General features: G+C 36.3%; 1 protein-coding gene across 1 annotated transcript; it reads right to left on the bottom strand.

The window, feature by feature from the left end:
* Nucleotides 1–14,971: 14,971 nt before the first annotated feature.
* Nucleotides 14,972–20,145, bottom strand: LOC113296883 (vacuolar protein sorting-associated protein 2 homolog 3-like). The gene is made up of 11 exons (XM_026545242.1): nt 19,973–20,145; nt 19,812–19,856; nt 18,956–18,990; nt 18,803–18,853; nt 18,459–18,563; nt 18,270–18,341; nt 17,958–18,029; nt 17,394–17,474; nt 16,927–16,962; nt 16,779–16,834; nt 14,972–15,298 (listed from the first exon to the last, which is right to left on the bottom strand). The coding sequence occupies exons 1-11, from the start codon at nt 20,004–20,006 to the stop codon at nt 15,250–15,252; spliced, it is 636 nt and encodes a 211-aa protein (XP_026401027.1). The 5' UTR covers nt 20,007–20,145; the 3' UTR covers nt 14,972–15,249.
* Between the last annotated feature and the right edge of the window lie 6,761 nt (nt 20,146–26,906).

The raw sequence follows: 26,906 nt of genomic DNA on the forward strand, positions 1-26,906 counted from the left end.
AGAATTGGGTTCCGTTATTTCAGTAGATGGTATGTCGGTCTGTGGAGTGAAGTTATGGTTTTAGGGTAAGCTAATCACAGAACTCTCAGAAAAAGACTAAGAGAAATGGGTTGTAAGTTTGAATTCTAATGTCTTTTGGTCAGCTTCGTGTACCTCAGTTTCTCAAAACAATATTTTCTAGTTCTGGTGTTATGTTTAACTCTTCCACAGAACTTACATATACTTCAAATGTGATTGTTAATCAATCTTCGGTGATTTTGGAGATGTTATTCTTAGCATTATGGGATCCTACTTCATGTGGGGATTTGTTTTTTGATTTGGTTTATCAGTTCTGAATTTAGTCTACTTCTTGGTGAATTATTAAGAGTTTTTTTTATACTTATAAGGTGTTTAGGCTTATGATTGCCTGTTCTATAGACTTGTAGAGTCTGCTGGTTGCCTGTTTATTTTGAAGAATTCTAAGGAGTTCCTGTTACACTTGGCATGTTTGGCTATTAGAGAACTAGGTTTAGTTATTTTAGTAGATGGTACATCGGTCTGTGGAGTGAAGTTATGGTTTTTGGGTAAGCTAATCACATAATTCTCAAAAAAGACTAATAGAATTGGGATGGAAGTTTGAATTCAGATGTCTTTTGATCAGCTTCGTGTACTTCAGTTTCTCAATCAGTTTTTTCTAGTTCTGGTGTTATGTTTAACCCTTCCGTAGTACTTACCTATGCTTCAGATGTGTTTGTTAATCAATCTTCGGAGATTTTAGAGTCAAGCAGTCAAGAGTTAATAAATCTTCTGGTGTTTTGCCTATCGCAGTATTGCCTCCTAAGCCTCTTATCACTGAAGAAGAATTTGAAAATGTAGTAAATCTCATGATGGTGGACTCTTTGGACCCTATGGATGATGAGCCTGCTTCTGCTCATAATTAACCTTGTAAGTTACTTTGAACTGTTTATTGTTTCCGTCTTTATTTTGAAAAAGAACATAAAAACACTGCTTGCTTTGCATCTTACTTTAATTTAGAACCATGAAATTTATTTGTTGGAACATGAATGGTTGTTGTTCTGCTAAAAAATGGCTACATCTGTTGAATATTTACAGAAAATATAAACCTAATGTAATTTGCCTTTTAGAAACTATGGTAGATACTGAAACAATTAATAAGTTTAATCATCATCTTCCTTATGATTCGTGGTATGTGGTGCCTGCTGTTGGTAAATATGGGGGTTTAGCTTTAGGTTATTTTGCAAAATCAAATATTGAAGTGTTAGGTTCTGCCTTTAACATGATACATATTGTATGAGACATAACTCCAGTAATCAAAAATTGCTTAGTTTCTTTCATCTATGGTTCTCTGAATGCTCTGGTAATGAGGAATAAATGGAATTATTTAAATCATATGTATGAAGATAGTAATAGACCTTGGATTTTATCAGGTGATTTCAACTTTATTTTGCATGCTTCGAAAAAATAGGGTGGTAATCCTGATAATTCCATTGCTCCGGATTTTGTTAGAAATAGTTTGATGCAGTTAAAAATGAATGAAAATTTTCCTTTGGTAATCCATTCACATGGTGTAATCGTATGTTCAAGAATCCTTCTGAATTAATTTTTAAAAAACTAGATAGGGTTTTATGAATGATAAGTGGGTCTGTGTTCTGCCTCATACTAGAGTTACTAACCTAGGAAGGGTTTTTTCTGATCATAGTCCCATTTTATTAAAGTGTTTTCATCAAGAACAAGGTCTTCGTATTCCGTTTAAATTTTATAAATGCTGGCAGCTGATCCCCGACTTTAAAAATGTTCTTATTAATTCTTGGAATAAAGGAGTTAATGGTTCGCCAAGTTTTATTGTTGCAGGTAAGCTCAAAAATCTTAAGCAAGATCTCAGCAATTGGAATTTAAATTCCTTTGGTCATATAAAAACTACTATAGCTAAGCTAAATTCTGAAATTGAGAAGCTTCAGTCTATGCATTATACTCCTCAGATAGGTTCTTATATTTTGAATTACTCTAAACAGTTGGATTTCTGGTATGAGATTGAAAACTCCTTTTATAAACAAAAATCGAGAATTGAATACTTTACTTAATATGATAAGAATACTAATTTCTTTCGTAACATTGTAAAACTTAGAAATATGTATAATACAATACATACTCTAACAGATGGTCGGGGTAATTGGTTGGAGAGCAGAGAGCAAGTTGTTTCTCTTCTTACGAATCATTTTAAATGTATTTATACTTCTTCATTGCCTAGTAATGCTAATATAGAAGAAGTCCTCAAAGAAGTTCAGCCAATTATAACAGAAGATATGAATGCAAATTTAGTAGAAATCCCTTCTATTGAAGAAATTCTCTCTACTGTTAACAACATGGCTCCTTGGAAATCTTCGGGTCCTGATGGTTTTCCGGGTGGGTTTTTCAGAGATAATTGGGAGGAAGTTTCAGTTGAGGTCATTAACCATGTCCAATCTTTCTTTCGCAATAAGTTTCTTCTCAAGCAGTTAAATCACTCTTTCACTACGCTTATACCTAAGGTAAACAATCCTTCCTCTCCTAATGATTTTCGACCTATTAGTTTAACTAATTCTGTTTATAAAATTATTTCAAAAATTTTAACAAATAGATTAAAACCTCTTCTTGATTCCCTGATTTCTCCTTTTCAATCTGCATTCATTGCAAATAGGAAAATTCAGGATAATATCATTATTAGTCATGAAATCTTGCATTCTTTTAAAACTAGGAAGAGAAAAAATAATAAAAATGGTTTTATGGCCATAAAATTAGATCTATCGAAAGCTTTCGATAGATTAGAATGACCTTTCATAATTTCTGTTTTTAAAAAACTTGGTTTTTCGGATGCTTGGTGCCAAATGATTTTTCAATGCATAAGTACAGTTTCGTATTCAGTTTAGTTAATGGTTCGCCTGGTGAGGTTTTTTATCCTACTAGAGGGATTAGGAATGGAGATTTCCTATCTCCTTACATCTTTATCATTTTTATGGAAAATTTATCTCAGCTTTTGTTGAAAGGTGAAAATGATAAAGTTATTCAAGGTTTTAAACTGGGGAAAAATACTCCACCTATTTCTCACCTTTTTTCGCAGATGACTGCATGCTTTTTTCAAAAGCTTCTTTATCCTTTGCTAGAAATCTCATGAAGATTATTAACACTTTTGCGAAGGCCTCGGGTCAAGACATTAACTTGGAAAAATCTGGGTTTTTTACTAGCAGTAAAATGCATCATAAACATGTTAAGTTACTTTCAAAAACTCTGGGTATTAAATTTCTGAGTAGCTCTGAAAAGTATCTTGGCACCCCCTTATTTTTTAAAAGGGATAAAACAAAGACTTTTCAGTTTCTTATTGATAAGTTCTACGCTAGATTGAGTAATTGTAAAAGAACAAACCTTAATGGTGCTGGTAGAACAGTTCTGACTAAACATGTTCTCTCTAGTTTAGATGTTTATCATATGACTTGCTTTCCTTTCCCTAAGAAAATCACCTCTAAAATTGATTCGCTTCAGAGAGTCTTTTGGTGGTCGAAGAAAAACCCAAGACGAGATGCTTATTTTCGTTCTTGGAATGATATTGGTAGATCAAAACTTTGTGGTGGTCTTGGTATTAGAAATTCGCATGATACTAACGGATTGTTTATTGCAAAGTTGGGCTGGAGAATTTGTAGAAACCAAGACCATTTAGTATCTAGATTTCTTAAAGATAAATATTTCCGTAATCAAAACTTGTTGGAAATAGATAAAGCAGCTGATAATTCTTCTTGGATTTGGAAAGGTATAGTTAGGGGTTTGGTTTTCTTAAAAGATAATATTGTGAGTAAGATTAATGATGGATCTTCTACAAAAATCTGGTCTTCAGTTTGGTTACCTTGTAGTAATTCTCCTCCGGTTTCGACTAGTCCTAATTTTAATGATTACACTTTTGTTAGTGAACTTATAGATGTTCAGAATAACAGCTGGAATATTGGTCTTCTAAATTCTTTGTTTGCTCCTGATGATGTTATTAAGATAAGGTCTCTAAGATTAAATATTAATAAAAAAGATAGTAATATGTGGGCTCATACAAATAATGGTGAATTCACTGTTAAGACAGCTTACAAGGTTTATACAAATGAGTCTATTTCAGTGGAGGAAACTTCTTTCTGGAGAAAAGTTTGGTCTTTGGATTGTCTTCCAAAGATTAAATTCTTCATGTGGAAAGTTTTTGCTCAGATGTTACCAGTTAATTCTACTCTTATGCTTTATAATCCTGCTATTGATGACTATTGCCCTTTATGTAGAAATGATGTTGAATCTGTGATGCATTTGTTTTTCCTATGTCCTATAGCTTCTCATATATGGTTTGCTCTTTCTCTGCAACATTTAGTTGTTACTAATTGTGATTGGATTGAAGATATTTTTCTGAAATGGTTTGAAAAAATATTGGGTGCTTCTCCTTATGTTGTTAGCTGGCCAAGCATTGGTGCTATAGTAATGTGGTGTATATGGAAAATCAGATGTGACGTAGTGTTTAGAAATGTTTCGATAAATCTTGACATAGTTATTATGGATGCTAGAAGACTCATAAATACTTATATTGTTCCTCCTATGACTAAAAATTCTAGACGATTGTATGTTAAAACTTCACTTCAGGATGTTGATCATATTATGTTTGTTGATGGTTCTTTCAAGAATTTTAATATGGGTGTTGGTATTATTCTCTGTGATACTGCAGGAAGAGTAAAACAGTCTAGAGCGGACTTTGGTTGGATTCCAAGTGTTGTTGGTGCTGAGACAACTGCCCTAAGTTTGGCTATCTCCTGGGCATTGGAGATGAATCTTTCAAAAGTCCTGTTTGTAAGTGATTGCCTTCAATTGGTGGATTTTGTTAATGAAGGCAAAAGTGCAGTAGATTGGCGATGCAATGATCTTTTAAAGGAGTGTAGGATTTCCCTTTGTAGAATTAATAGTTTCAAAGTTGTATATATTAAGCGTCTTAAGAACAAGCTAGCAGACCGTCTTGCACGTCGGGCTAGAAAGTTCAGTTTGAAAGATATTTGGGTTTCTCTTCCTCTTTTTTTAGATAGTTTGTTGAGGAAAGAACCTTTAACTGATGTTTGTAAATTCCTTTTAAGTTAATGCATTGGTGTGTTTCTCAGCAAAAAATAAATAAAAAAAGCATCCATTTGTGGGGAGTACATAAATTGCAACTTTAATTTATTTTTGATCTCAAGAAATCCAGTTTGCAGTATTGGGTATCGGTATGGGACCAGTCCTCGCTGATGCTGATGCAGATACAATAGGGTGGTGGGTGGTAGTATTGGTGATACTGATGGTAGTGGACAAAAACTAAAGGTTTCTGTTTAATTACAAGTATTTTTTTGAGGTTAACTGGTTATAAGTATTAGAATCCTCTGTTATATCGAATTTGCATATACTAGATGTTTAAATGCACACCCACGTGGATATATCTATAAGTCATATAAACTTTTGGCATGACTCGAGTACAGAGCTGGCTCAATATTATAACAAAGTTTTTTTTTTCTTTGATGGTTTGGAACAGTAGTCTTGGACTACATCCATTCCTGGTAATTACGGGGTTTGAGAAGAAAAATAAAGTTGGGTTGCTTCAAAAGGAAAAAAAAAAAAAAGTTGGCCCCAGTATTTTATTTTATAGTGCAGGGAGAAGTAAACCAAAAGCAAACAATGCATAAAGTCCTGCCATCAACTTCATCTTTATTTTACTACAAAAGGAAAAAAAACATCAAATCCTAATAAAAGATTAAGTCTAGAATGGAAAATAACTCATGAAAATCCATCGCGAGTCTGACTGCTCTTCATTGTTCAGGATTCTTTGGTTTCTTTCCGTCCAAATTTACCAAATAGCTACAGGAAGAGATATCTCCAAATCACCTTCCCATGTCTTTTGAGACGCATTGGAGGACCCATGAATAGAATTAGGACACATTACTGAAAATGGTCGTTTCTTTTTTTGTGGTCCATCAACTTCTAAAATGGAACTTAATTGTCATAATTGGCATAGCAAATGATTAGTTGGAGTACAGATAAAGAAACTTGGTAATGGGCATATTATAATCTCATGCACTTGGCGCAAAATTATTAAATCATTTAGTTGGCCGCAAATGTGCCACAACCTGAACATATGAAGATTGTAATAAACAAGATCTATCTATATACATTGACCGGTAATACAGGCTATACAGCCAAGAATACAGGAATGTCACTGGCAGGTTCCGTCACTGGCTTGAAAATGTTGATTGACGAGAATACTTCAACTCATAACATGAGAATACTTCAGCCTAAATGTTGTGTGCTAATGCATGCACACAAATAAACTAAGTACCCAAAGTGTACAAGATGACATCTCTATTAAAAATTTAGAATGGTTCAAACTTTCATATGATATTATAATGATACGCCATCGATTATCTTGTCTATAAATATATGATCATATTAAGTGCCCATTATATCATTAGTACGTTAATACTTACATTCAGCAGCAACAAAATATGAATGATCTCTTACTGAAAATATGCATGTCTCTTCTCCTTGTAGTAGTCTTCTTTTTGTCTCTTTGTTCATTCAACTTTTTCCAATCTATCATCTGGAACAAAAAGCAGCGTGAGGAAATAACAAAAGTCGAGCCACCTGGGACGACAGGTTGGCCGATCATTGGAGAGACTTTGGACTTTGTTAAAGCAAATCTAAAAGGAACTCCAGAGAAATTCTTTTTCGATAGGGTTCAAAAATACTCTTCCAAAGTCTTCAAAACTTCATTACTCGGTGAAACTGTGACAGTCCTCAATGGTACTGCGGGTAATAAATTCATGTTTTCCAGTGAATACAAACTCGTAACAATTTGTTGGCCAATTACAGCTCAAAAGATTGTACCAACTACTGCGGGAGTAACATCACCCTCGGGACTACAAGAATCTATGAATCTCCGTAAGAAGGTGTATCCTTCATTCCTTAGACGAGATGCACTCCAGAAGTATGTAGGCGTGATGGATTCTTTGGCGAGAAAACATTTTGATGCTCATTGGGACAACAAGGAGGAAGTTGTTGTGTATCCTTTAATCAAAGTCTTCAATTTTACCTTGGCTTGTCGATTATTCTTGAGTATTGAGGATGACTCTCGTGTCAATGAACTACTCAAACTCTTTAATGTTGTTGTTGATGGAATCGTAAGCTTGCCTATTAATTTTCCGGGAACACCACTAAATCGTGGTATCAAAGCTTCCAAAGTTATCAGAAAGGAATTTGAGAAGATATCCAAGCAGAGAATGGATCAGATGCACCTTTTTAAGGACGACGAGGAGAAGAAGATGAAAAAATGTTCGTCATCAGACTCTCCACCCGCACAAGACATTCTGTCACAGATGATTCTATTCAGCAACATAAATGACAATCTTGAAGATGGTGAAGCTACCTGTGCTGATAATGATACTGCTAATAAAAATACCCCGAGCATAAAGAAGTTTATGAATGAAACATACATTGCGGATTTGATTCTTTCTCTTATCGTTGCTGGGTACCACACTTCAAGTGCGGTTATCACAGTCCTTATGAAGTATCTTGTTGAGCTTCCGGATGTTCTCCATGAGGTCTTACACGGTGAGTACTTGATAAGATTTACATGTGTGTATAGTCTGGTTATCTCCAGGTACTAATTGTTCCGTCATCTTTTTCACGTGTTTATGATGTGTGAATATACGCAGAGCAACACGAAATCACAAAGTCAAAAGCTCCCGGAGATGAGTGGCTAAATTTAAATGACATATATAAAATGAAATACTCATGGAATGTAGTTTCTGAAGTACTGAGACTCACACCACCGTTGCAGGGAGGTTACACTGAGGCACTGACAGACTTTGTCTATGCAGGATATTTCATTCAGAAAGGAATGAAGGTAATGAACATATGAAAAAAAAAAACAGTTATTTTAATTTAAGCATCCCTGCTAGCTGCAATAGTACTATTTATCGAGTCTTTAACAAATAACAAAAAAACGTTACAACTTGATGCAGTTGTTTTGGAGTGGAATTTCAAGCCACATGGATCCAGAGAATTTTCCAGATCCAGAAAAGTTTGATCCTTCACGATTTCAAGGCAATGGACCAGCTCCATACACATATGTACCATTTGGTGGAGGAGCTGGAATGTGTCCTGGATATGAGTATGCTCGAGTGCAAATTCTTGTTTTCCTACACCACGTTGTGAGAAGGTACAAATGGGAGAAAGTGATTCCCGGTATTGAAACAAGACTACCAGTTAGCCCATTTCCTTTGCCGGCTAAAGGGTTTCCAATTCGTCTTCAACCTAGAACAAACTAATTAGCGTTGATCTAAACTATATTGTTTTTTATTTTGGCAGTTGACATGCACATCTATATACGTAATAAGCTTAACGAGTGACGACGAATATTGACAGTGTAGCCCGTGTTATCATTATGATTAAAACTGCACGATTGCATGGGACATGTTTTCATTTCGGGCAGTTCTTTATCAAAAATTGATTATGATAAGTAACCATATATAGAGTGAAATTTGGATAAGGGGCTTAATTTGTAAAGCGTTCTTTAGTCCAAGGGCTTAGTCTCCCACACAAGAGTTGAATTTTGTCTAATGGTCTTGAAATGACAATTTTCAAGTACACGTCCCCGCGAGACACTACTAGTTGTTATGTCGTGACTCCTAGCATACATCCTCGACGAAATACTGTTGTTGGTCACGTGGATTTTGTAGAACGTAAAACATCCCCGACAGACTTATGAACCAGAACAACCACAATTCTAACATGTGCGGGACATAGCTGGTTGTGATGCCATGATTCCTAGTATACATCTTCGACGAGATACTGCTGGTTATGTATGTAGATGTGTGAAAATGTTCCCGGCAAACTTACAAGTCTCCTGTAAGCATGGATCACCCTATTTGAGATCAATGACTGATTCCTAGTACATTATCATGAGATACAATGGTCATGTCTACTCTAGGCTCTGACTCGACTTAATGAGGCTTCCGAATAATTCCTACGACATCCCCGTGAGATAGCTGGTTATTCTGCCTATGGGTCCTTTCGACAGACTCCTATAACATCCTTTCGAGATAAACTGGTCATGTCGGCCCCATAATACGGACACAATTGACTCCTCGCACATCTCTGCTGGATACGCTGGTCAAAGAAAAGTGAGCCGAAGTCTTGTACAAATATTATTAAGCGTACGAGATTTCCTTTCCCTCTCGAACATGTCCCAGCTGACTTCGGATAGACTCAGTCGCGTCATCCAAGCATCAGACGGCCACAAACTGCCTCAACCACGTTGGCCAAGTCTCAGACGGCCTCAGCCGTGTCGCCGAAGCCTATCAGATAGCCTTATCCGAGATGAGACGGCTCGTCTGAAGAGTCTTATACAAGCACAAGACGCAGACACAAGTCTCACCTAGGTCCCAAGCCTATTTCTCAGCGTCTCATACACACTCACGGCTAGTAAATTGGGTATGAACTTTACATGTCTATCCAAAAACATGCATAAGATCCCTTGAGATCAACATGCTCAAAAAAGGGACCTACAAGCAATAATACGGTCTCCACCTGACATATGTGGCCATCCATAGAGAGAAGGAGCTAAACCTCAGCTTCTGTCAAAGTGTACACACGATTTCTGAGACATTCCATGTCTTTTCACGTGACTCATCCTAGTCATTCTCACAAATATGATAATATCTCTCTATGTTGGTCAACTCGGCTAAAGAGAATAGTTCTCCCTCTCAACACATCATCACAAAGCCCGACTCAGCTTCACACAAATGGGGGGATATTAATTAGGGTTTCGGTCTGGCGGTCTACGACACATGTGAGACATGCCCGACGTATAGAGTAAAGACGGTGGAATAATGATATAAACTCAACCTAGTTTATCTCTATCTATTCCTGAAAATATGGGAGAAGTTCTCCGCATGGCAAGCAATTTCTATCTTCATTGACCTGAGATCAGCTATAAAAGCTGACACACAACTTTCTGATAAACTCTTAGAGAATTCTTCTTCAAATCCTAGGATTCTCTGATCAATCTCTTCGTATGCTTCCCTTCCTAAGACCATCCCTAACATCTCATGTGACAAAAGCAGCCTTTGAATGACACTGTGCGTGGTTTAGACGAATACTGTTCATGCTCAACCTCTCGTAACTCACTTTAGGAAACCCTAGAACCCCACTTTAGTGTCTCACCGATTTTAGGTAACTATATTTTGGAGACCACAGTGGGAGGTTGTCCTCTAAGTCACAGTAATCACATCAAATTAGATCCAGATTAATCTTAAACTATGGTCTCCACCAGAGGAAATGAGGCGGAAACCACCAAGAAGAATGATGACGGCACTAATGAGCGTCCTTTTGAGCAGGTTGATCTTACTCGATCAGATCAACTAACTCTGACCCTGGAAGATTTATCCCAGAATCAAGATCAGTTGAGGAAGTCCCACAATGAGCTTGCAGAGAATCAGGTTACCATACTTGATACCCTGAAGGTTTTAGTGGAGAAAGCTGCTGCTCTTGGCTCCTTGCCTCTGGGAGTGTTTCTAACTTATCAAAGGAGAGATCCCCAGAATTTCAAAAACAACGTTGATAGGAGTCCATCCACTTCCAACCCTGATGGTGGACATACTTCTCCGAACCAGACTCGCGATTTCCGAAACCCACAGAAAGATAATCAACATGCTGTTAAATATCTGACCCTGGCAGATATGGAAAGGATGCTTAATGCTCGGGAAAGAGATATCGAGAATGTCGATCCATTGCATAGTCATCTTCCTCCTAACCCAGCTGAAGTGCAACGTATCCCTCTCCCTAGAGGATATACATCTTCGTCGTTTACACTATACAATTGAGTTATAAACGCTCGTGAACATGTGTTTCTTGAAGAACTGGGAGAACATGAGATAAATCATGTTGTGTGGATAAAATAAATTTTTTGAGTCTTTAACTGGAAGAGCTTATACGTGGTACAATAATTTAGCACCTGACAGTGTTGGTAACTGGAATCAGATGGTGGATATCTTTCATAAGAAATACTTTTTTGTCTCTGTACATACTACCCTTTCTGATTTAGGAAGGATAGTTCAGAGAGATAATGAGCATCCTAATGATTTCGTGTTAAGATTTAGATCGTAGGCTTTGGATTTTCATGAACCGAATGCAACAGAATCCCATCTCGTAGAAATGTGTATCAACAAATTGCTCCACATATATCGAGTACTTCTCAAGAATCTTGGCTTGCGAACCTTTTCAAAACTCCATGATGCTACCAATTGATCCATTTCGTTAACACCCGCACTACTGGAGAAACCAAGGATGACCATAACAGAGGAGGAACATCATATCGATCCCAAGAGGGGAAACGTCCTTCAGAAAAACGTTTCGATTCGCATCACTCGGCTGCTATCACTGAAATGGAAAAGAGGAAGTGACAGAACCATGACGCCCAGCCTTCAAAATGCCCATCTTATGAGCAAAGCAACGTCAAGGTCCCCCAGACTTTTCATGCAAACAAATAAAAGGGTAATTAGGGGTTTAGGCGCAGTACAAGCCTACGCTCAAAATTTGCATGGGATATGGACTCCATGACCTTAAAAGTAAGTGCCTGTTTATTCTCATACCATCCCGTCAACCTCAAGTCCATATAAAATTCGTCCAAAGCTCTCTATTCCCCGAATACTCACTTGCACAACCTCGGAAGCTCCAGAATGCACAAAAAGAGGAAATTAGGGTTTTCTCTAAATAAACCCTAATTTGCAGAGAAAATTCGACCAAGATGGAAATTTCATCTCTGCAAGACTTTATTCACATTCCAATGATGCCTCCCAACATGAAATCCCAGAAGGATTATAAGTTCAAAGTCAGAACGAGCAAATGCTGAACATTATTTCCTGGATTCTACAAGTAAAAAAGAATGAGTGGATTGTGATTTCATCTAAATCATTTGTCACCATCTTTATACTCATCATAGAACAATCAAGGTTCTACTCTGAGTAGGGAACTTAATGTAGATGGTGAAATTTGGATAACGGGCAAGAGTGTCGTTTCAAATCCATATGATAAAACTCAACTCTTGCAGGAGATACTAAGCCCTTGGTTCTCAAGGCACCCATAGCCACGATTTTTAGTATATGTCCTCGTGAGACACTGCTGGTCATGATGCTGCGACTCCTAGCATACATCCTCGACGAGATACTGCTGGTCACGTAGCATCTGGAGAGCGTAAAACGCCCCCGGCAGACTTATGAACCAGAACAACCATAATTCTAGCATGTCTTCGCAAGACGCAGTTGGTTGTGATGCCATGATTCCTAGTATACATCCTCGACGAGATACTGCTGGTCATGTAAATTTTATAGATGCGTAACAACATCCTCGGAGGACTTATGATCCATAGCGGAGACATACATGTCTTCTGTTAGCACGACTCACCCTATTTGAGATCAAAAATTGATTCTTAGTACATCATGGCGAGATACACTGGTCATGTTTACTCTAGGCTCTGACTCAACTTACTGAGGCTTCCGAATAATTCCTAGGACATCCCCGCGAGATAAGCTGGTTATTCTACCCGTGCCCTTTTAATAGACTCCTAGAACATCCTTTCGAGATACACTAGTCATGTCAGCCCCACAATACGAACTTAATTGAATCCTAGCACATCTCTGCAAGATATAATGCAAGTGAGCCGAAGTCTCTCCTAACATTAGTAGGCGTACAAGCTTCCTTTCTCTCTTCGAACATGTCCCAGTTGACTTCGGAGAGACTCAGTCGCGTCATCCAAGACGACCTCAGTCGCGTCGCCAAGTCTCAGACGACCTCAGTCGCGTAGGCAAAGTCTCAGATGGACTCAGTCGCGTCAGCCAAGTCTCAAAAGGCCTCAGTCGCGTCGGACAAGTCTTAGACGACCTCAATCGAGTTAGCTAAATCTCAGACAACCTCAATCACGTCATCCAAGCTTCAAATAGCCTTAGCCGAGCTGAGGCAACTCGGCTGAAGAGTCTTATACATGTGTACGACTCAAGCACAAGCCTCACCTAGCGCTCAAGCCTATTTCTTAGCGTCTCACACTAATGGAGAGTATATTGGGTTGAATTATACATGTCTATCCAAAAACGTGGATAAGCTCCATTGAGATCCACATGCTTAACAAAAGGACCCAGAAGCAATAATATGGTATCCACGTGACATATGTGACCCGTCATGGAGAGAAGGAGCTAAACTTCAGCTTCCCTCACACTCTACACACGATTTATGAGGCATTCCATGTATTTTCATGTGACTCATCCTAGTCATTCTCACAACTCAGAGAATATCTCGGCTAAAGAGAATATTTATCTCTCAACACATCATCATAAAGGCTGACTTAACTTCACACAAATGGGGGATATCAATTAGGGTTTTGGTTTGGCGGTCTACGCCACATTTGAGAAATACCCGGCCTATTTCTCACCGCAAAAGAGAGTAAAGGCGGTGGAATAATGAGATAAACTCGACCTAGTTTATCTCTATTTATTCCTAAAGAGACGGGAGAAGTACTTTACACGACAAACAATCCCTATCTTCATCAACCTGAGATTAAAGAATTTAGCTATAAATAGGTCCTCTATTCTCCAAGCTGACACACAACTTTCTGATAAACTCTCAGAGAAATTATTCAAACACTAGAATTCTTTGCTTCCCTCCTCATTTGCTTCCCTCCCTAAAACCATCCCTAACCTCTTCTGTGACTGAAGCATCCTTTGAACGGCCATTGTGCGTGGTTTATGCGAAGACTGATCGTGCTCAACCTCCCGTAGCTCACTTTCAGAAATCCTAGGATCTCACTTTAGCCTCTCACTAATTTTAAGTAACTATAGTAACATGTTTGCATCTGACTCTGCATCTGGATATGAGTCAACTCCTGACTCGACACGAGTCAGATGTCAGACCGTTTGTTTTGTATGTTGAGTGGAATCTAACTCTCTACCTGACTCAGACCTAACCCTTGACTCAGACCCGTTTGATTAAGGTAACAACATGCCCCTGACTCATGGGACCAGGCCACTGACTCGCTTTTTTTTTTGAGTCAGATGAGTCAGATCTGATTCAAAAAAACAAACATATTAAGTCAGATCCAGATAAGTCATGTAATTTTAGTGAGATCTAGGTAAGTTGGATTTAAAAGGAAAAAAAAACACAAACATGGTGTTTGTTTACAAAATTCTAAAGTCTTTTGACTAATTATTTACTCATACACATTGATTTCTGATTTTGTTTGAAAGCTTTGGCCTTTGATTGATAAATTGGCTTTTGATTCGAGTTAAATGGAAGTTTGACTTTCCATTTGACAAGACTTTTGATTGAAAGTTTGATTTTTGATTTGGTAGAAAGTACAAGGAACTACAACGTAATTCCGTATCTTATGCATTGACTATAAGATCAATATGTTCCGGGAGGAATAACTTGGAAATTACAGTGTGCTGAATTAAAGGACGAAGTACGACAGCAGTCACAGGGATCTCAGTTGATTCGATTTCACAAATGGTTATTTTGTAAAGCTATTAACAAGCTTCCTAGTTCCTACATTTGTCTTGTTAAAAAAAATGTTCTACATTTGTTATTTCATTTGACAGCAGCAGGCGTCATCAGAAATCTGAACGAGTTTATCAAGATTACTATTTTACCAAACATCAATTCACTGGGATTTTACTGTAAAAATGTAAAAGCAACGGTGTGAAATATGACATCGATAATTTTTCCTTGATCAACCCCCTTGCTCCTGAATTTTGGCTCCAACACTGCTAGACCGTTCATCTATGTTTTACTTTCATCTTTTTAAACAACGGAGACAGTAGATGGGCAAAGGTGTTTCCTCTTTTAACTACACATAACAGCTTCATAAAGATGAAGCGCAACTAGACTCCTAGTACTTTTTTTTAGCAAAAGATACCTGCAGAAACAATTTATTATTCAAAAATTACTTGGAACACCAAGGACTTTGATGAATTATAATGCAGACAAGAAACTAGTCCGATACAGCCCTTGCAAAGCTAAATGTGTTGACGACAATTTATAATTCACGGACACTAGTTATATGATCTTTCCAGATATTCCAAAGACCAGTATATACAATATATACCTGTGCAGAGTCTGACAAGAAATAAATATGAACTGTTCAAATTAAGAGGGTCAGAGTACACTCCAAATCTTCATGTTCAAGAATTTCTATCTCAGGGCAGCCAACCTCTTCTCCAGCTCATCATCCACACTCGAACTGCACATCAAGCAATGGAAGAGAAAAACGATATCAAAAATGAGAGAGACAGGATCCACAAAAATTGATACCAACACAAGCAGAAAAAGGAAATGCAGTTTAGTTACAACTTAGATACAAGAATCAAGCCCTAGGAATCAGAAAGCAATCCGAACCCATCCCAGAATCCTTACCATATTGATGTCATTACTGTGGAGGGATATCATAAGGGATAAGGATCACGATGATTAAATCATGTTCTAAACCTTTGAAATATACTTGCAACTTTGAACATTTATATCAATTATAGGTATCGTAATCAATATAGATAAACGAAGACACCCTATTGTTAAAACCCTACAACAATATGGAAAGCCATATTGAGATCTCAGGGTCATCAAGGTTGATGAGCTTTATGATATCCAATAGTAAGGAGTAGAAGCTAGGAACACGAACTGAATAGACATACTTAGGAGCTGACAAGTGAGACAGAATGAGGTTCATATATTAGAAAGCACCACCAAAAGAAGGTTTTATATACTATCAAATCAATAATATTTAACCTCAGAGAAATATAAAGATGTCCTTCGACCATCAATATTTTTATTTTTTAAATTGAACTTTGCATCTAAGGGCAACATGAAGCAGAGTATATTTAGTTACATTGTCTTCTTTTCTTATTTGGCCGCTCATACGTTATGTGACTTTCTTATACATTAAAGGGTAGGATTTGAAGTATCTTTATTAAAACTCTTAGCTAGGAACCCTAGTATATATAGGCTTATGAAACTCCAAATATATATTTTCAGTTGAGTTTCTTTTAAGAACTCTTCTTTGTCTACATTCTGTGTGATTCAACCCTAGTTGTTCCTTCTTTTCTATTGCTGTGACACAGCAACAGTTTAGATAGACAATCAAGTATCTAAGCGTGGTAATAGATCTAATAAGTAATGATAGTGGGTGTACAAGGATCAACTGCCTATAACTGAATAAGAATTTGTCGATGTAGCTGTATAACTTGGTATCTAAAAGATAACTTTGGAGCTGATATTATCAAGACCACATCTGCACGGAGCGCCTATTGACTAAAGTCAAAATAAAAAGTTAGGCAACACAAAGCACAGTGTTTGATCCCTGCTCTTGCATTGTTATTTTCAACTTCTCAAAATTAAGCAAATAATAACAAAATCATTTCTTTCCTTGTACGATGTCTATTTTCACAGAAAAGAGTCGAGTACTGAGTTACTGAAAAATGTGTGCATTTCCTGCCCGCTAACTTCACATTAAAGCTATGGTTGGTTTGCAACGAACATTCCATGCACAAACTTACTGTAAATGTGTTATGTTTATAGGTTTTTAGGTGCACTTATTAAACTAACTTGGAGTGGGATCGATATGATCGTGCACTAATCCTAGATAAGTAATAACCCCATTAAAACCAATTTACTTAGTTTTGGCTAATATCACAAAAATTAGCAACATGGCGGACTTGTTGACGTACCTGCTAGCATCCGCATATTTCTTTCCTGCAATTCTTCCTTTAGGAGCGGTTGACAACTGTTATAAATCAGTAGAAACTTATTAGGTTACTGAAACATATACTTGAGACAAAATATACATAGGCCAACGGAGATGCTAATTAAACCAACCTGTGATGCAATGTCAACTCCAATTTCGTCTAGCACCTACACAGAAAAAACAAAACAGGAACCTTCAGATAAAAAACCTCAAGAATCAAGATCACAGGGCGAAAGCAGAACATGAACTGAGTTCCCACTTTGTACCATGCGAATACTATGACTCTCATATCAGTACCATCTATGCTTCTTAATCCTTAACATGTTGTGTTCTAAGAGAACCTCATCCCAAACGAACATCAGAAGCACACAAGATTAAGTTACATGTAATCTTCTTGGTTTTGTTTTTTTACCTAATGTAGAGCTACAAGGTGTTACTGTGGTGTCAATCTTAGTATCTAAATAGATTATATGTAAGGTATCAGATTATGATTGAATTTGAACTACGGAACTCGTCCTACATACAAGACTTACAAGCACTTTCACGTCATGTTTAAAGATCAAGCAAAAAACAAGTGGTGTTTTTTGTAAATATTAACCTGATTAGTCAGCTCTTCCGTTTCCTCTTCGGCCTCATCATTGTCCAAAGCATCATCTATTGCATCAGACATCATCTCTGTCTGCAGGGGTTATAAGACAAATAATATGATTATGCAAAAACCAAAACCGAACAATAATAAATACCTCATGTGTAAGAAAGAGGTTCGGTCGATTCTATTTCTAGAAGGAAACCTATTTAAATAACTCGGTACAGTTCCTCCCAGGTTCTATTTCTGGTATGCAATCAGGTAGAACCAGAATGAGCAGGTTCGGGTTTTAATGAGTTCTCAGGTATATGAGTTTCAATTTCTAAATATAAATGATAGTGATGAAAAAGTAACAACAACTTAAGAAAGAAACTTTTATTCAGTCAAGAGAGTAGAGATCTAAAGTTCGGGTATCAAAGTACCAAAGGAACTGAGCAGATAATGTGGAACCGGGAGATGAATAGGGCAACAGGTCTCATATGGTCCCCTATTAGTGAGGGTCCATGTTGAATTCCCCATTCCCATTGAAACATCCAAAGAAAAAGATTACCAAAAAGAAAATAAAACTATACTCACCGTCATATCCATTTGTGCCGATTGTCTCTGGAATTCTTGCATCACCTTCGCTTGTTTTGCAGGTGCCATTTGCTACAAAAGCCCAAAACAGTTACTGAAGGATGCAGATGGAGAAGATAAAAGATGTCGAGACGACAGAATTGCAGCCTGAGAAGCTGTGAGTAACAATTATTCGATTATATCTCCCAGGGAAATGCCATTTCTACACCATGGTACTAAACTGAGTATGAACATATCATAATATTATAATACTAGAACTATCACATACACTCCCCCGTATGTCATTTTCACTAATCTGTATCATATGCACACCTTATTCATTGCGGCCATTGCCTTAGTGGCACCTTGCATGCCAGTGGCAACAGCAGTATTGGCGCACATTGCCTGCAAACCAGAATAAAAACAATTAAGTTAATAATAAAGATTTCCCCACTGAAATTAAAAGTAATAAATAAGTCCAGATGAACCCAGAGGATAGAAAAATCAAGAAATATAATCTACCTGCGTGTGTGTAGCAATACCCCGCATTTGAGCTCGACTACCTTGTAAATTAGCAATTTGTTGCCTTAGTCTTATAAGCTGACGCGCCAAAATCTTAGTAGCAGCCTGAAAACGACTTAAATTAATAATTCATCTAAATTAACAAAACAGAAATCCGGCCAATGGATCAAAATTCAAACTCTCAAAGTTTTTTACATACAATCTTTGAAGTTGAACCTAAAGAGAACCAATGCGCACCTTAAAAACTATGGAAGTTTGAGTTTTGGTCCTTTGGCTTTCGCCCAAAAAACTTTAAATAACAAGAAATCACTGATAAAAGGTTTACGTGCTAGGACTAGAACTACCTCATTTCCTGTTTTCGCCGTTCTCTTTATCTCAGTCACAAGCCTCTTTTCCTGTCATAAAATGGATCATGTTAAATATGACACAACTTTTAATAAAATAAAAATCTGATCACGGTTCTGGATTAGAAATACGTATTAACATTTGAAGCATACTTCTAATTGCAGTGCTCCAATTTCCTTCTCTATCCCTGAAACAAGATACATATTCAACAACAGGGTTGTCATGAGTACAAATCCTAACCTCAGATTCGAAAATAATACTTAAATTAAAGAAAAGGACTAGTACAAGCAGCTTGGTATATTTCTCCTTTTGATTTTTTCATGCATGGCAGTAAAGAAAGTAAGAAATAAACTGGACACCGCAAAACAAAAGAGTGATAAAATCAGAAGTTGTGTACAAATGGCAGGTACAGACTACATCACGTTTAACTCTCGCCATGATCTTGTTCAACTATAACCAGGTTGTGTTTCCCCACAAACTTTTGCCAACTAATTTTTGAACAGAAGAAGTTTGATACACAAATGAAGATAATATGATATACAAGGATACACTGAGACAGTTAGACATGATCCTATCTCGATTATGGTCCAAAGTAGAAAATGATATTCTAAAATTAGTCTAACATGACCTTCACATCTTCAATTACCACAAAATGAAGCTTTGCTCCGTCACAACTACTCTGACAGGGTCCCGAGTCCCTAAGTTGTCTCAACAAAATTCTTTATTATCTTGAACTCTGCTTAACCCATCGTTTCATTCTTCAGGAATTAGCTTCCTGGTTCACACTTTATCTCCTTCTCTCACATAATTCAAAAGCTTAATATTGATAAACTCCATAGGAATTTATAATTAGGGGCAGTACATTCACATGACTACAAGTGCTCTCTAACAAACTTATATCTCACAGTAAAAAATTATAATTCCAATCAACAAAAATCTCAGAACACCACCAAATTAATCTACCAAAGGATCCAAAAAAAAAATCCATGAAATCAACTGAAAATATACCTCTTGTTGCGTTAGTCATCTCTCTCTTACTCGCTCGAAGCGCCTCTGTGACCAAAATAAAATGCACCAAACATTAGAAGAAGCTCTCGATTGATGATTTCTAGTAGTAAAATACATACCAAATTGAACAGAAAAAAAAGGGTAAATTTTTCATGACTAACCTTTGGCTGTGGGTTTCTTGGCGAAAATATTCATGATCGATTACTCCTTTCGCTGCGAGAACTAAAGATGTTTCATGAAATTTTGAACAAGTTTACCAGAGATGGAGGGAGGAGACGACCTCGTTTCTTCTGCGACTGAAATATTTGTTTATTTTTATTTTTATTTTAGATTTGGGTCCTGTTATCGGGAGATACAGCACCGATCAGAGGAGTTTATCAAGGTTTCAATCTTGAGATCTCACCCCGCACACTTATTTGACTTGTCAATGGATTTGACCTGATTGACCAAAATTGTATTAGGAGGGGTGTGTTTGTTTTTTGCTGACTCGGCATCTGAATTTGACTCGCGTCCTGACTCGGCTCGAGTCAGATGGCAGACCCTTTTTTTTTTTTTATTCTGAGTCAGATTTGACTTGCGATGTGACTCAAATCCAACTCCCGACTCATACCCATTTGAGTCAGGGATACTCACATATTTTTGAGTTATATGAATCAGATATAACTCAAAAAGCAAACATATTGAATCTGATTCAGATGATTCAAGTGATGTCAGTCGAATCCAGACGAGTTAGATTCAGACGACTCAGACGAGGCAGAAAAAAACAAAGGTATAAAATTATGGGGTTGATTGTTGGATACAATTTCTAAGAGAAATGTAACCACTACACCTTGGATTTACTATCAAATGCCAAGGTGACGTTGTGCAAGGCCAGTCCGATAATTATTTTTTCAAAAAAGTGATATTTTTTCGCCAACTACTATTTGGTGTCCAGAATCCAATCCCGTAGTGGATATCTTTACCCATAATATCAAGGCTTGTCCACAAATAAGGTTTGTGGCCAAGCTAAGCTAACCATAAGTTTGCCTTTGTGACTATATTTTACCTTGCTATAGTCTTATATAAGTAAAGTGAAGAATTTGCTTCGGGTACTTGTTCATCAAAGGTGAGTAAAGTGAAGAATTCGTTTCAGTTACTTGTTCATCAAAGGTGGGAGGTATATCGCCATTTTTCACCGACATGATGGAATGTTAAACCAATCAGCATGCTAAACTTCTTAGTAACTTTGTTGTTCCTTTTACGATATTTTCTACTTGCAAAATTATATACAAATTAAGATTTGGAGTCAGCATATGTCCAAAACTGAATATCCCATCCTAATTTGATCTAACCAATTTGTAAAGTGTTAGCGATAATAATTTGATCTAACCAACGTCATATTATCTGATTACTAGCATTACATGCACAATTTGTATTACAGTTTTTTTTTCCGACTAATATATATGCATATTTGTTCAATCGAAAAATTTCAATTCATTCAAATCAAAATAATGTTCGCTTACAAAATTTACAGAAATATCAAAACGCAAGAATATCTTTGGGGACCATGCGCTTCATTGTGCTAAGGATGTTGGAAGTAAGTTCCGACATGACCTTGTACGTAACGTAATCGCTGACATTTGTTACAAAGCTGGTGTGCCTGCGCGTAAGGAAGTTTCTCTTGGGTTTCTGTCGGATGAGGACAAAGATTTATGTCCTGATGATATCCTTGTTCTTAACTGGGAAAATGGTCAAGATGTTTGTATGGATGTCATAGGTGTCTCGCCTTTCACTGGTGAGGGTACTCGCTCTTTTGTCCCGGGTAAAGATATTTCTAGTGTTGTTTCGCGTAAACGCACTGAACACTTGGACAAGTGTGTATCACATGGTTACAGTCTGGGTGTTCTAGCTTTCTTTACCTTAGGGGAACTCGGTGAAGATACTTTATGTTTTTTCAAGCGTCTGAAGAATTGTTTAGTTAGCAACGACGCTAGTAGTGGTTTTGGTAGTTTTATTTTTCATAAATTAGGTATTGATATTCAAAAAGGAGTTGGATCCCATCTTGTTGCTAGGTTACCAACCAAAGTTGTGTACCAATCATGATTTTAATTTTTTTTAACAAAAAAATTTGAAACTCTAGTACAAATAAAGATATTATAAGTAGATAAAAAAAGAGAAAGAGCAATAACCGTAAAGATATCAAATTTTTGTTTATGTATAAAGGAGAGATGATGGTATATTTCAGAATTAATCCTGAGTATTTAATCTGATTGTATTCTCCAACGATAAGAGATGTTCCTAAAGGAAATGAGTATTTTGCCCATAAACTTGTAGATCCAAACGAACTCGGATGCCCTCAAAGTGATTTCGTGTTAAATCGTCGATATTTTTTAATCGAGAATAGCAAGCCATGAACCAACCATCAAATATTGAAGAACTCGCCCCACAAAAACAAAGAAAGTCACCCCAAAACGACGAAGAAATATGTCGAAAAATACGAAAAATGATATAAATACATCATATTCTATTTATTCCCTAAACCTAAGAAAGAAAAGGATCCTTGCTCAGATATGGTCAAAAAGGAACAAAACAGTACAAGAAAGATGTGACGGCTCTAGGTTTTTGTTTTTTTGGAACAGGAAGAGAAAAGAAAGACCGACCAAAATGTTAAAACATTGAACCTGGATTATAAAATATTTTATAAGTGAATACTGTTTAAAATAATGGTGAAAATTGATAAATACTAATCTAATCTAAAAAATATGTGCCACAACCTACTGACTTGTTATTTTTTATTTTAGTAGCGGACATTGATTTGATGAACTAATTGTATTTTATCTTACGGCAAAGGCTAAACAATTCCCATTTTTTTTTTCAAAATGAAGTAGTGTACTCAGTTTTGAATGCTAGAAAAGAACATTAATTAGAAATCTAATTATCATTTTACTGCATTCTAGAATCATCAATTAAGTTTGTGTTAAAGAGAGAGTTCATCACTTTAAGTTTTGGTTCGCTGTTTCTCGAAGTTTGGAGTGTTACTACATCGAGAAGAAAGTTATTGTATCATGGGATACAAACATCGATAGTCCGTAAGAACCAGTGCAGGGTGAATCTGTCTTAAGGCTAGAGGATATAACCCTTGCCTCGACTTTGATTTGTATAATTGGGTTTGCGTCCTTCTTCTATCTTCTAATTAATATTGCAATTTATACACAAGATTTCCAACACCTAATAAGTTAGTTTTTTCTTTTCTTCATACATGTGGATGTTGTTCCTAATTTTGTATAAATGGTGGTATTATATATTTTGATATGTATGGTATATTTGCTATGGTTGACACTGATTTTGTTAGTTGTGAATATGTTAATATTAGGAAAAATCATGATTTCAACATAAGGTAAAGTCTATATGATTTTTAACTCTAAACTATGATGTTTATGAAGCTGAAATTGAAACAAAGTATGGTTGAAAGAGTGATTTTACCATATTGAGATCGAGTGATAAAACACCCAAGATGCCAACTGAAGTATAAGTGGAAAGAAAGCAACTCATTTGGAGTAACCGCTATTCCTATAGTGTCCAATTTTATGCCACACTAATTCATCGGGGGAAGAATGGTATCTTCTTATAAATTTTGTTCTTAGGACATCTTCAGGATTTCTTTAATTTTAAAATAAGAAATAGTATATATTTGTTAGAGCATTGCTCGGTTGAACCCACCAAGCGTTGGTATGTCAAGTTTGGTTGTCATATTTTAGTGAACCAAAACTCATTTAAAGAGTCGCTTGATTATTTACTAGAGTCAACTTCGTATAGGTTAGCTAGAAAGTTATTAGGATATGAGATTTACAAGTATTACTTGAAGACTTGAAGAATGTGAAGAAGTAAAGAGCTACATCAACGACATCATCCTTCCTATTGAGGTTAGTAATATTTTGACTCGAACTATTTCATTCCTAATGTATCTTTCAAGTCGTGCTAAATTGAAAACATAACTGCGAAACTGTGAATGATTATACTCTAATTAGACGTAGTATTAAGGAATTATAATACGAAGTATAGCGCCTATCTTTTGAACTTCGTATATAAGACATCGACATAATCGTATAAGTGCTATTGTGATTATGTATGGGTATGGGTGAAGATTTCGTCCTAGGAAACAATGTTTTACATTCGTTTAAAAGAAGTACAATTCACAAACTTGTTTTGTGAATCTAAAGCGAAATCACTAGGCTTATTGGTATTGTTATTTATTGCAAATCTTTGGATTACCAATACATGTGTTTAGTATAACCGCTCATAACTTATTTATGTATCTTGGTATAACTATTCACAATGCCTGACTTATGTATCGATATGACTTTTATTAGTGATACCAATCTTAAGTAATCACCTGAGATGGTATGATCGATATTTGTAATTGGTGTGACCATTCCTAGTCATTGGGTAACCGATCCTAGAATTTGGTGGGACTAATCACAAGATGTCTAATCGATCCTTGTAGTAGGTTAAAAAGTTTTAGTAATTGGTGTAACCGATCTTGGTACGTAGTTAGCCATTTTATGGAAACTAGTGTAACCGATCCTAGCAGCCACTCGGAGATAGAACCGAACCTTGTGTTTGGTAGAACCGTTAAACCCATGAATGGTGATTGAATGTTTTTGATCAATCACATAGTTCTTGGAAATCTGATGAACCAATTCTAAACTTGTTTGGAAGTGTGGCAAATCGATTCCAATATTGTAAATATGAAAAAGGATTTACAAAGTAAAGATGTCGACATACTTTGAACATGTGCAGTAATTATTATCTATTATTTTTCAAAGATATTCCTTAATAACTAAAGGAGAATCCCGGATCGAAATAAATTGAGAATATTTTAATTAAGGTTTTTAATTTTATATGCTTTTAATTTCCAGCAATTAAATGCATATCTTTAGAAAATAAAAATCGGTAATGTGCATTTACTAATTGGATATTTTCTACTGAGATTTCGGTCAATATTTGGACAGAGCATTTCCAGGAATTATGAAAATCGATTTTGGCTTTATTGCATATCTTTGAGAATATTCGGTTTTGGAAATTCCTCGGTGTCCAAACTTCCTTGGTTTATAAATATTGAAGTTTGCAATTCGAGTAAACTAATCCTCAGAGCCAGCAAAACTACCTAGTTGTGTTGTTACTGATGCAGCCGTCTATTCGGAGAGGAAAGTACCCTAATTAGGAGAAATCTCTTACGACCGCTCGTTTTAAAGACTTCTTTGGGATTGAGAAGCTCTACGAGTACCGTTGGTGGGAAACTAGATAATTGCAGTTTATTATTAGTTTTCGATTAATTTGATTAACTAACGGTTATTGAACTTTGATTGCACCTAGTTTGTTTATGCTTGAGAATCTTCTCTTCTGATATAAGATTCACTCAAACTAGATCGAAGTATCGACGAGGATCTTTAGACTGTTTGTAGATCTAAAGACGTCTTGTGGTAATCCATCGTTAACAGACTCAGTTCTGTGTGTGATTGATCACAAGAGATTCAAGTTGTTTGTGTGCAGGTGTTTATTGAAGATCTAAGAATATTTGAAGACAAAGAAGATTTCTTATTTGAGTTCATAACCTTTGGTGGGCACAAAACTTGATCGGCTGGTGATCCAACTATAATCGGTTTATCTTTTGATAGATTGATCTAAGAACCCGACAAAGGAGTTTATTGGTTAAAAGGAAGAGCCTTTTGTCAAACTCATATCACAATGTTTGAAAAGAGTTGTTACCGAACACATTTGTTGTTCCTTTACTGTTTGGAATACGAACCAAAGGAATTGTTCCAAGTGTGTGACTTATTGCAATTTGGAGGCGCAGGGATACTGAGGGAACTAGGTGAACTATAGGTTTAGTTGCTTGGTCTCAACTATACAAAGTTGGTTTAGATTTTGTATAACGGCTTAATTCTGAGAGTATTCAATTCTGGACAAGGTCCCGGGGTTTTTATGCATTTGCGGTTTCCTCGTTAACAAAATCTTGATGTGTCTTTTACTTTTCTATATCCGCAATTATAATTGATTTATTATAATTAGAAGTAAAATACACAAACGTTAATTCCTAATTACTTGATAACAATCCTGTAGTGTTTGGTTAAGTCCGAACCTATCATCAAGTAATTATACTTCGTTGTTGTAGTGTCTCGATCTTGTATCCATAGTCAATCACGCAAGTTACCTTGTTGTCGTATTGTCTCGATCTCGTATTCATAGATGATCACACGAACTGTGAACCGATTCGTTGTATTGTCTCGACTCAGTCCATAGACAATCACTTTCTGAGAAAGAACTTGTAGGTGGAAAAGTTTTAGATTGAGGTATATTTGGGTACCCTCGTCTTTTCAATTGGTATCAGAGCAGACAAACACGAAAGGATCTAACAATCTGTGTTTGGTGTGATCAACCTATAAGAAATGAACTCGAGTTTTCATGAATCGACTTCAATTAACGTACCACCAAGATTTGAAGGAACAAACTATCTATGGTGGAAATCTTCTATGAAATATTTTCTTCAATCACGAGACTTAATACATGGATATTATTCGTAGATGGTTATAATCTCCCGAAAGTAGAAAATTCGGAAAATGAGTTTAAACGCTTAGTGGATTATTTAAAAAAAGAAAAGGCTTTTGCTAAGCAGAATTTAGATGGTTTGAATGCAATTGTACATGCTGTAAGTCGTATCTACAACATCATGTATCAACATGTCAAACTTCGAAAGAAGCTTGGGATAATCTTCAGATTGTATTCGAAGGAAACACATCAGAGAAATAAGCTAGACTTCAAACTCTTACGTTTGATTGGGAAAACCTTCGAATGGATGACAACGACACTTTTGAAGAGTTTCATATTAAACTTTCTGAGATAATTAATGTTTTTTTCTCACCTGGAAAGACTATTTCTGAAAAGGATATAGTATGCAAAATTCTCAGATCATTTCCATCTAGATACGAATCTAAGAAGCATGTAATCATTGAAGCTAATGATCTTTCTTCTTTATCAAGAAGTTCTCTTGTTAGAAAACTAAATATATTTGATTAGGAGTATCTGTCTAAACAAAAAGACAATCTGGCCTACAAA

The sequence above is a fragment of the Papaver somniferum genome, chromosome 7 (genome assembly GCF_003573695.1).
Source record: "Papaver somniferum cultivar HN1 chromosome 7, ASM357369v1, whole genome shotgun sequence".
In the NCBI taxonomy this organism is placed as follows: Eukaryota; Viridiplantae; Streptophyta; class Magnoliopsida; order Ranunculales; family Papaveraceae; genus Papaver; species Papaver somniferum.